General features: G+C 34.0%; 1 protein-coding gene across 5 annotated transcripts in view; it reads left to right on the forward strand.

Moving 5' to 3' along the window:
- The window catches only part of LRBA (LPS-responsive vesicle trafficking, beach and anchor containing), a 758,995-nt gene that overhangs the window by 574,111 nt on the left and 173,219 nt on the right, over positions 1 to 11,665 (forward strand). For all 5 annotated transcript variants that reach the window (XM_010840761.1, XM_010840760.1, XM_010840763.1 and 2 more), the window contains exons 45-46: positions 4,805 to 4,945; positions 5,977 to 6,096. In XM_010840761.1, coding sequence (XP_010839063.1) covers positions 4,805 to 4,945; positions 5,977 to 6,096 — 261 coding nt within the window. The remainder of the gene's footprint in view (positions 1 to 4,804; positions 4,946 to 5,976; positions 6,097 to 11,665) is intronic.

The raw sequence follows: 11,665 nt of genomic DNA on the forward strand, positions 1-11,665 counted from the left end.
CCCAAAAAAAAAAAAAGACCCAAAAAAAAAAAAAAAAAAAAAAAAAAAAAAAATAAAATAGGGATGCCTAGCAGAAGGCAATGGCACCCCACTCCAGTACTCTTGCCTGGAAAATCCCATGGACAGAGGAGCCTGGTGGGCTGCAGTCCGTGGGGTCGCTAAGAGTCGGACACAACTGAGCGACTTCACTTTCACTTTTCACTTCATGCATTGGAGAAGGAAATGGCAACCCACTCCAGTGTTCTTGCCTGGAGAATCCCAGGGACAAGGGAGCCTTGTGGGCTGCCGTCTCTGGGGTTGCACAGAGTTGGACACGACTAAAGCGACTTAACGGCAGCGGCTCACATTTATTGTGAGAATGCACAATAATGTTTTATAAAATACAAAATGTAGCCTGGGGATTATTAATTAGATAACTTCAGGTGCGATTTCCTAAAAATTTTAAAAAGAAAGCAAAATTTTAGAGTGTATGAACATTAGTCTTTTCTTTTTACAACTAACTTTTACTAGTAATCAGATGAAAGAATCTGTATTGGGTGGTTGTAAGGGTCTTTGAATCTAATACTCTTTGTTTTTAATTAATGTAGTACTGCTGCTGCTGCTAAGTCGCTTCAGTCGTGTCCGACTCTGTGCGACCCAGAGACGGCAGCCACCAGGCTCCCCGGTCCCTGGGATTCTCCAGGCAAGAACACTGGAGTGGGTTGCCATTTCCTTCTCCAATGAATGAAAGTAAAAAGTGAAAGTAAAGTCCCTCAGTCGTGTCCAACTCGTAGCGATCCCATGAACTGCAGCCTATCAGACTCCTCTGTCCATGGGATTTTCCAGGCAAGAATACTGGAGTGGGGTGCCATTGCCTCCTCCGAATGTAGTACTAGATGATTGTAACTTGCTTGACATTTCATACGCTTTTCACAGTAAAATTTAGAGGCCGTTTGGATTTTGAAAGATAATTCTGTTTTATATCATGCTCTTGAAGTAGGGTAATTCAGTTTTGGGGTTTATGTGTACTATTAGGCTTCTGACTGATAATGCACAGTACTGGTATTCCATTAAATGATTGTGATCCTTAATTACGTTCTCTCCTAATAGACAACATTAATTTCATTAGGCTTTTTTAATGGTTTTTTTTTCTTAAATATTCTTGATCAAATAAGCTGAAAATATCAATAGTTATTATTACAAATAACATGCTGTATGCCAGACACTGAACTGGGTACTTTATATGCAGTAGTTTTGGATCTCTAATAATTAGCAAAATTACTTCTCAGAAACGGTAACGAAATTATTTTGCCGTAATATGCTTAAAAACCTGATTTAGAAAGTTGCTTTGCATTTATTATTCTGAAAGGTATCAGACAAGAAAAATAGAGTACTTACGAATCTACCACAGGTGTCAATTTTGCTGTTTGTGAAATTAACGATATATGCTACGGGCAGTGGAATTTGTTTTGTTTTGCTGTTTATACTTTTTCAAGAGTTCTGGTGTTCTTTTTTCTTTCATTTGCCTTTTCCTGTTTTAATCCAAGTTCTTATTTGCATTTTTTAAATGTAAATACTTAATGCTGGTATTCCTGAACCTCTAAATCGTTCCGTTTTATTTTAACCACTTTTTTATCTTGTTGTGATTAAGGTTCTGTTATTATTTTGTATATTTAAAAAATAACTCAAACAAGAACTCTGAATCAACCTAGAGTATGGGATGGAGAGGGAGATGGGAGGGAGGTTCAAAAGGAGGGTATATATGTATATCTGTGGCTGATTCATGTTGAGGTTTGACAGAAAACAAAAAATTCTGTAAAGTATTCTTCAATAAAAAAAAGTAATTTAATATATATATATAGTTCTATTTGTTAGCTTTTTGTAGTGTTTAAAATTATTTTTGTATCCTAGGGCTATTTATATTTACCTGGTTATGAATTTGAGTTATACCTCTCTAATCAATACTTATTTTTTATTGATTTTTCCAAGAAGTTATGACCATTTCAAATGACCAGTATTTTTGTTCTTCCTTTAATCGATTTGCTGATTTTGAAAAATAATCTGGTCAAGCTTTTACAGTTAAATTGTACAGAGCTTTTTGTAGGCTGGTAATGCTAGGTATCTTCTAGAATTGCCCTCCATTTGTTACTCTTAATATACTGTATAAGTAAGAGGAGCCATCAGCATTTACTCGTAGTTCTTTTGCAGAGATGAATAAACATCTTGAAATGCTGATTTAGACAGTGTTTTAAAAATGCTCTGATGCACTTTGGTGTATGACGGACTCTTTCTTAGTTAAATGTTGCACAGCATTATAACATAGTTGGATTCAGCTCATCTTTTAAAGCAGTTGTCAGAAAAATATGGGCCAGCATGGTAGAATGTATTAGCTCAATACATTGTCTCCATTTTATTATGAAGCTGCTGAGGAAGCTGTGATATACAGCACTGTCATTACAGATCTATTGTTAGGACGGTTCCACAGTCTTCTTTGCACTGCCATTAATTTATAGCGGTAAACAATATGTAGCCTTCCAACTGCAGCAAAGCAGAATCTTTTAATGAGGTGGATGTTATTACCACAATAAATCAGCGCTTTCGCGTAATGTATAATTCAATGTGTGTATTCCCACTGTAACTTCTCTGAGTAAGCTGATAGTGTATCATTGTCATTGCACAGCTCCACTGGTCTTATTTTTTTTTTTAACCTTCTTTTATTTGGGGACTTCTTTTTTATATGTTTGCAAATAAATGTGGTATGTCTTGATAGCTGTCCTGTAGCAGGCTTCAGAAACCAACTGTAACGATAACAGCCAGAATCAATACTGTGGGTTCTGCCTATATGGATCTCTGCACAGTGCCATTTTTTTTCAAATGCTAGTGAAATCAATCCTAATTGGTTTTAGCATTATATTCAAGAAGCGTGATTCTATAACTATTGATTTTGGGGGTGTACTCATTTGGAGTGTAATAAAAATAGGAGCAGGTAAAGTGAATACTTAATATGCTGCAGAATCATACAAACAGAGCATTGATTTTATTTTTAATTCACATAATTTGTCTTCCAGTGATTTTATTTCTTCTTTCTTTCCTTTTGCATGGCTCAGTCTTCAGGGACAACAACGAAAATACATTTAAAGGCATTCCAAATTGGTTCTGTAACAAAGATTTCTTGGAGTCGGTTCCATTTTTAACTGGCATAAATTTAGTAAATCAGACTTAATTCTTTTGTACAGAAACTAATGCTTTAAAAATGCCTTTTTAAATTGGTATACTGTGATACTGATTTAAAATAATAATCACCTAAAGGTTTTTTAAATTTTGCTTGTAAAGTAAAAAAATGGCTTAAAATAAAATGTCGATTAGAACTGTCCTATTGAAAGAGAATGAAAGGTACGAGCAATAAATTGCAGTTTTGAAAAAATAGTTAACAATTTTAGAAAGATGGCCAAAATGATCATTTAAAATGTTGCTTAAAATTACTTTTTAACATGAAAAGCAGTTTTAAAACTCATTTAACTTTGTTTCATTTTCAGTAGAATATTTCTGAATACATCTGTTTTAAAACCAGTATTTTAAATTTCAGCTTAATATTTCTCCCATAAATGATCAGACATTTTCTTTCTCATATAAATGAGGAGTTGCTAATTGATAGGTTTTTATTAAAGAAAGTAATCTTGCATATTTTTTGGTGTATTGATATTTGCATTTTACATAAAGAATAGAGATTTTCTGGAGATTGGATTATTTTATGAGAATGAACTGTTTCTTATTCTTTAAGGCCTTAAACCCCTTTGTGAATCTGGAAATCTCTTTGTATCTTCCTGAAGAAGATGTACATGTGCATGATCACACAAAATTTTGCTTTTGCCTTCCGTTTAGTGGAGTTCATGTATTCCCTGAATTACAACAGCAACAATAATGATACCAGCTAACACTTCTTAAGCTCTTATCTTACGCCAATCAATATTCTGAGGGCTTATAGGCTATTGTTTTATTCAGACTTTACCCCAGTGCTAAAAGATTACCTTAAAAATAATAACATGCATTGAATATTGTCAGGCTTGGTTTGTCCCTCTATGTACTTACTCATTTTATTTTCTGAAACAACCTTCTTACTGGGTACCATTATTACTCCAGTAAGCGCAGACTCTTCATCACTTGGCTGTACTGCTTTGGGGACCTTGGCTGTAATGTATTGTTTTCCTGTACAAGCTCATATTCTGTCTAATATTCTATTTGTATTACATATTAAAATAATTTTTTCATACAGACATGTTTTTATCTTCTGAATTCTGGTTTTACTCATGCTAGTAGAAAATCCTAGATTTTCATTTAATCTCTCTTTTCATGCAGTCCCTTTCTTGTACTTCTCCTCACCTGCTACCTCCTCAAATTTTGTTCCATCTCCTCTCAGCATCTGTGATATGTTAATCCCTTAGCTTCAAGATTCTGTTTCTGGTTGTTGCTTCTGATGAATTAAGTAGGATTTTAGAGGTGCTTTCCAAAGTATCATATAGCTAATACTCACTTCATGTAATTATCTTTGTGAAAATGCTTGTTCTGGGCTGATTAAAGATTTTTATTCAAATGAAACCAACTTACTGAGAAATGACAGGTTTCTTCTCCCTTCACTTATATGTATATATTTAATGTGCATTGAAAGTTAAATTTACGTTGCCATCCACTCTGTGACTGTAACACTGCTTTAAATGGTATGTGTTTTTAATTCACTTTCATACTTGCTAATAGGATAATGTTTGGAGAGATAAATAAAGGACAATTACATTTATGTGGGTTTTTTTTTTCTCCTCTGTATTGGCAGCCAATAGGAGCTTTGAATCCAAAAAGAGCAGCATTCTTTGCAGAGCGTTACGAGTCCTGGGAAGATGATCAAGTTCCAAAGTTCCACTATGGTACTCATTACTCAACGGCAAGTTTTGTTCTTGCATGGCTGCTAAGAATAGTAAGTTCGATTTGAATAATAAACCATGGATGAGTAAATTCAATGTTGTAGAGAATATGCATTGATTAAAAATCATCAGCATCGTTTTTGAAGGGTGAAATTTTTTTCAGTGATTGAAGCTCTAATTATATAAATATCCCTGTATCCCATTTGGTCTGTATTGTACAACATGTTACTGTAGAATGGCCATAAAAATGTATCACCTGGAATTGCATGAATTTTTCCCTTAAATTTGCCTCTTCAAATGGTTGATAACTTACCAGTCTCTGAATTGCAATATATGTTATTTTCAAATGTAATCTATTAAAATAAAAACTAAGATTCCCTTAACACAGACATATATTCATATATCTTGAAAACTTCAGTTGCCCCAAGTGGAATAAGTGTGTTTATAAGTTACACCAAGACTGCTGTGTATTGATAACATATTGGTTAAGCCAGAAGTGTTTCTGTAAAATTGGAAGGTGATTCATCTACAAGAAGGTAATTTCTTTGGGAAAGCATTAGCAGCACATCATTAATTTAAGCTTGTTAGAAGGGTACAGGCAGACATAAATCCTAGAGGTAATTTATAGTGCTTAGCTAATTTCAAGCAATTATCCACTAATATGTGTTTAAGTGTTCTTTAACTATGAGGAGGCTTTTAAATCTTCCAAACATTTTTCTTTTCTTAATCATAAATTAAATATTGAACGATAACAATAGGGAAATTATATATTGGACTATTTCTTTGTACTATGAAGAAAAATGCAGTCTTAGTTTATGTTGGAATGTTATTAATAAATTGTTCTTGGAAAGAAAAGGAGTCTGAAAAATATTGAAAATACCAAATTTTGGAAATACTTCTTCTGAAACAATTTGAGAACCTTAATGTAATAGTTTAGGTATAAATCTCAGTCTGTGCCTAGGACATAATACTGGCTATTGTCTATTTATCATTAATGTATTTAAATATAAAGATTTATAAAACCACGTTTTTATCCATGAGGAAACATATGGATATGGAGTTTATAAATTGCTTATTTTTTTAGGAACCCTTCACAACTTATTTCCTAAATTTACAAGGAGGGAAATTTGATCATGCAGATCGAACGTTTTCCTCAATTTCCAGAGCTTGGCGAAACAGTCAGCGTGATACATCGGATATTAAGGTACAAAACTGTTTCCTTTTACAGTTGTTATTTCCAGTGTGTTTCTTGCTGAATGAATTTCTGTCTTGCAGTACGGCCTTATTTACTAAAGATGAGCCTCAAAGGATGAGACCTTAGTTAAATGGTCCAGAACTACTGTAAACGATTTCTCTCTCTCTCCTGTCTGTTTTAGTCAGTCTTCATGTCTCCTCTTTCTCTCTAATTGTGGAACAGTTGTTTTCCTTCCTTCTTGGAATCTTTTTTAAAGGAGGAATACAGTAGTATGTATGTAAGGCAGCATGCTCAGTGGAATTCCAAAATCAATGAATAAAATTAATACAATCAGAAAAATACTGTGAGAAAGATGTCAGACTCTTAACGTGTTTCATTTGGCTTCAGCAGTTTCCTGTCTCTGTTCTTAAGGTAATCGTATTTTACCTGCTGCTGGTTCTAAATGCATACCTGACTCTGCTTGGTATGGAATTGCATTTAATTATTATATACAGGATATGAGTTCCTCTATCTATATGTATGTTCAGTACTATAAAAAGATAAAAAACTCGGCACAGTCGCTAATATAACACTTATTTTTGCTTCTAACCTCAGAAGTACTATATTTTATTTTCGTGACGTAGTGTTCTTTCTGAAAGATACTGTGTAGATGCAGTTGAGTAAAATGAGATTTGTCTATAGTTGTGAAGTTCCTTATGGTGTCATAAAGAACTGTGACTTTTATATAAATAATTACATGTATACTTATATGATAAGTAATAAGAGAAATATCTGGGTTTAAAGAAGAAAAGTTGCATTACTTATGTTTATGTTACTATAGAGTACTTTTAAAAATTTCATTAAAATGATAATTTCATCTTACTTTTAGGTGTGTTACATTACAGTCTATAAAAATGTGTTCAAATACTGTATCTTACCATAGAGTATAACATTTGCTTATATCCAAGGTATTTTATTGAAGAAGATTCATCATATGCAGAAATAATCTTTTATATTGGAACATCTATAGGAATTTTTGATATCACAAATAATGTACTCTGAAATTATATATCATATTCCTCAAGAATCATTAACGGATAACTAGATAATTATCAATGGATAATTAGATAGCAATTAATCAGAATAGTTAACAGATTTAATAATTGTTTCTATTTCTAATCTCAAAGCTATGTCATTACTGAGCTTTTTGAGACATAATGAGAGATACAGACATATGAAAACATTGATAAGACTGACTTTCTGTTATCAAACTGAAGACTTAAGGAAAAATTTTTCTAAATTTCTAAATTTTTTTTTTAACATCTCATGACCAAATTATAACCTCATACTTAAGTTTGGTAATAGAAATGTAAACAAGAATGAAATCATAAATTTGAATTCTTTTCTACTCCATAACAGAGGTAGTGGATATTTTCAAATTTCTACTTCTCTGTTGTAGACATTCCTACTTAATGCTTTTTTGGAAAGGAGATACATGATTGATATTTGTAGTTTTATTGTCTCTATCTCCTAAATCTTGGCCTTTTTCTCTGATGTTTCTTTAATTAGTGCATGTCTGGTTCCATTTTTCCAAAGGTTTTCTTTAAAATACCTCACTTGTACTAAAAAATAAATCCACACAAAAAAGCTATAGCATTAAAAAACAAGTCCCCCCAAACCATATGAACTTTACCCTTCTCTTTCCTTATTTTTCTCCTTACTCGTGTTTTTTCACAAATAATGACTCAAATCCATTTTGCTTCTGTTTGAATGTCCCAGCAGACTTTGATAAAAACAGCCCCAATTACTAAAAAACTAGTAGAATTTCAGCTCTTGCTATTGTGCTTCTTGACTTTTAGCTCCCTAGCCTAGTTATGTAGGGCATCTAAATGAAGAAGTAGAGCACAAGGTTCAGGGAAACGTTGTGTGTGTATTTTTTAATGTGTACTATTTATTTTTTCAAGTCTTTGCTGAATTTTTTATAATATTGCTTCTGTTTTATATTGTGGTTTTTTAGCCATGGAGCATGTGGGATCTTAACTCCCTAACCAGGGATCAAACCCACACCCCCTGCTTTGGGAGGCAGACTCTTAACTGCTGGACCACCAGGGGAATCCTGGGAAAAGTTTTTTAAAAAGTAGAAGAATTAAAAATTCCAAGTGTAAAGTTGATGGGAGCCTGGTTAGAAATACTGTTTTATTTTTAACTACCATGTCCTTATGTTCAGATGCACAGGAATTTTCTTCAGGACTGCCTTGGGTGAAACCCAAGGGTGAAACTTGCTTTTCTAACCAATATGTATGCTTTCCTAATTTTCTTTTCTTTTTTCTTTTTAAACCATAAAATATTTGTGAGGTAGATAGGACATTGATAAATTACTCCATTTTCTATATTGATAACCAGGTAGTTTGAACCAGTAACTTAGTATACTTCCAAATGTAATTCTTTGTAAAGTATACAATGTATGGTTACATAGGTTATATTAATAGGCTGTTTAAAGAGCCTCCTTATAGTTGGTCCTGCTGTAATTGAAGAGGGATTTAATCTTGTCTCTTTTTATATTTTACTTTCTGATCTTGCCTCTTCATGTTACATTCTAGCACTTTATAAAACATATTAAATTATTACAATTAATGTGTAAGAATGAATATTAAGAAAGCACATTTAAATCCCTATGATGGTATAAACATTTCATTAAGATACGATGTTGTATTTCAGATGGAATCATATTAATTATAGTCTGATCTTTATTTATCTTGTCTTGTTAGAGTTTTTAGAAATACTAAGGGATATCTTAAATAGTATGTTAAAGGGATACTAAAGGGATATGTTAAATAGTTAAAGAGAGGATAGTGAAGTATGTGAGTGGGTGGTAGGGATCACTGTATTGAGTGGATTCTAAAAGTATACCTTGCTGGGTTAATATACATTCTCTAATGTTTCCATGAGGTTTTATAAAAATGAAGTATTGTGAGGTAGATGATTTATTTAAAGTTTTTCAGAAAAAAGAATAGCATGATAACATTTCTAGTACTTAACTTTATTTGCTAAAGGGGAACTATCACTATAATATCTTAGGGTTCCTATTTCTTGAATTATGCTAATACTCAGAGAATAGTTTTACTGAAAAATAAAGGCTACTCCTAAGAAATAAAGATTCAAATACTCCTTTTTATTTCAGAGAAGAAAGAGACATTATTAGATTTTACTAAAGCAGTCTTTCACTTTTAGCATGTTTAACCATTTTTAAATTGGGGATATCTTTTGTATCTCTATGCATCATTGGTGGATCCATTTCAGATCTGACCCTCAATGATACTTTTTATTCCATTTGGATAAAAAGTTTGAAAGTGTTTATCAGTTTTCTAGGCTTACCACACTGTCCAATAGAAATGTAACGTCAATCATAATTATGATCACATATGTAATTTTAGATTTTCTTGTAGTCACATGTTAAAAAGTCAAAAGGACCATGTGAAATTGATTTTAAGAATATATTCAACCTGATACACCCAAAATATTTTTATTTCAACATGTAATCAATATAAAATTATTAATTAGATATTTTGCATTCTTTTTTTTTATACTAAGTCTTCTTTGAGATCTGGTGTGTGTTTTATATTTACAGCAGGTCTGTCCTTGGACTAACCATATTTCAAGTGTTTAATGACCACTGTTGGTAGTGGCTTCTCCATTGGGCGGTGCAAACTTAGGGCATTGTTTCGGCATCGCACTGAGAGATAGCTTTCTGCTTATAGAAGGAAGATTTCCTTCATCCTCTTTGAGCAATGATGTTTCTGATGGTGTACTCCATCGAAATATGAACTGACAGGTAGTGGCATTAGTAGCTAGTCTTGAGGGCTGAAACAGAAAGTGCTAAAATTGGTTTGGAAAATCATCTCTGGGATAAATAATAATTTAAAATCTCCCAGCAAGAGCTTGTGTTTCAAGTCTTAAAAAAACACTTAAGTTTAGAAACTGAGGTGCAAAATAGATTACTGTCTTCAGCCTGAACCATTATGACCAGATTTTGTGGAGCAACTAAGATTCGTAAAGCTTGCATGAATTTCATAAGGCAATCGCATCTAAACATTTAGGCAGAAAGCTAAGCTTTTCTAGGTAGTTCATTGCCACTGATTTCCCTCCCTCTCTCCAGGCAGCATACTCATTTCAGGCACTTTTAGTGTCAATAGATTTAATGTAATGATTAAATACCATCTGACTTGCTGCAGTTTGAAATCCTTTTCTTCTGTCCTATAGAAATGATTGACAAATCAGGACTGGAAAGTGGAAGGAGTCATAAATGTCACTTAGGTTCATTGTTTCAGAGTGGGAACAGGAGATTAAATGGAGATTATTGGTGACACTTTTCTAGAAGCTCAGAATTTAGTATCAAAATATATCTTAAAATAACCTGTGCTAAAAGTTAATAGTAGAATAAGAAGTCTGGTGGAATCCTAAGACAGCATTTATGTTTCAAGTTTTTATTTTGAAGGTTATGGCCCGGTTGTGATACAGCACCAAATGAGACAGAGTTGCCTCCAGGAAACTTTTGCACTAAAGGGAGTGCTGACAATGAGAGCATTCCAGCAGTTCAGTGTGATACAGGCTCTGTGCTTCATGGAGACGAGATCAGAAGTGAAGAGAAGGGCGAGGAAAGAGGAAATCCACAGCCTGTGGTGAGGTGTCGGAAGTGAAGAGAAGGGCGAGGAAAGAGGAAATCCACGGCCTATGGTGAGGTGTCGGAAGTGAAGAGAAGGGTGAGGAAAGAGGAAACCCACGGCCTGTGGTGAGGTGTCAGAAGTGAAGAGAAGGGCGAGGAAAGAGGAAACCCACGGCCTGTGGTGAGGTGTCGGAAGTGAAGAGAAGGGCGAGGAAAGGAAATGCACGGCCTGTGATGAGGTGCCTCATAAGCTGTGGTAGAGGTTGGACTTCATCCCGGGGGTAGCAGGGGAATGCTGGAAAGCCTCAAGCAGAAGGGCCGTGGCGGTTTGGGTGATCACCGTGATTGGTGTTTGAACATGTGTTACACCATGAGCAGGAGTGGAAGCAGTAAGTAAGCTGTTAAAGTAATGGGGTGAGAGGCCGTGGAGGCTTAACTCAAGTCACGGCAATGTTACTAGAGAAATGTGGGTGAATTTGAGACATATTTAAAAGGTGATAACTGTTAGGATTTGATGACTGATTTTGTCTCCTAAGATGAGAGAGAAATTAAGTTTGACTTGGACATGTATGTAGAGAATTTAGTTTGGGAGTAGTTCCCTAACTGCTAAGCTCCCTACCTTCAGTCAGAAAACTTCCCATGACAGGTGAATTCAACTCCCCCAAACACATTTAGTTAAGCCAGTATTTATTGATAATTTCATCATATAAAAATATGTATGATAAAGCCCACTTGGTCATGATAAAGCCCACTTGGTCATGGTGTATGATCTTTTTAATGTGTTGTTGGATTCTGATTGCTAGAATTTTGTTTAGGATTTTTGCATCTATGTTCATCAATGATATTGGCCTGTAGTTTTCTTTTTTTGTGGGATCTTTGTCAGGTTTTGGTATTAGGGTGATGGTGGCCTCATAGAATGAGTTTGGAAGTTTACCT

The sequence above is a fragment of the Bison bison genome, unplaced genomic scaffold (genome assembly GCF_000754665.1).
Source record: "Bison bison bison isolate TAMUID 2011002044 unplaced genomic scaffold, Bison_UMD1.0 scf7180017864146, whole genome shotgun sequence".
Lineage (NCBI taxonomy): Eukaryota > Metazoa > Chordata > Mammalia > Artiodactyla > Bovidae > Bison > Bison bison.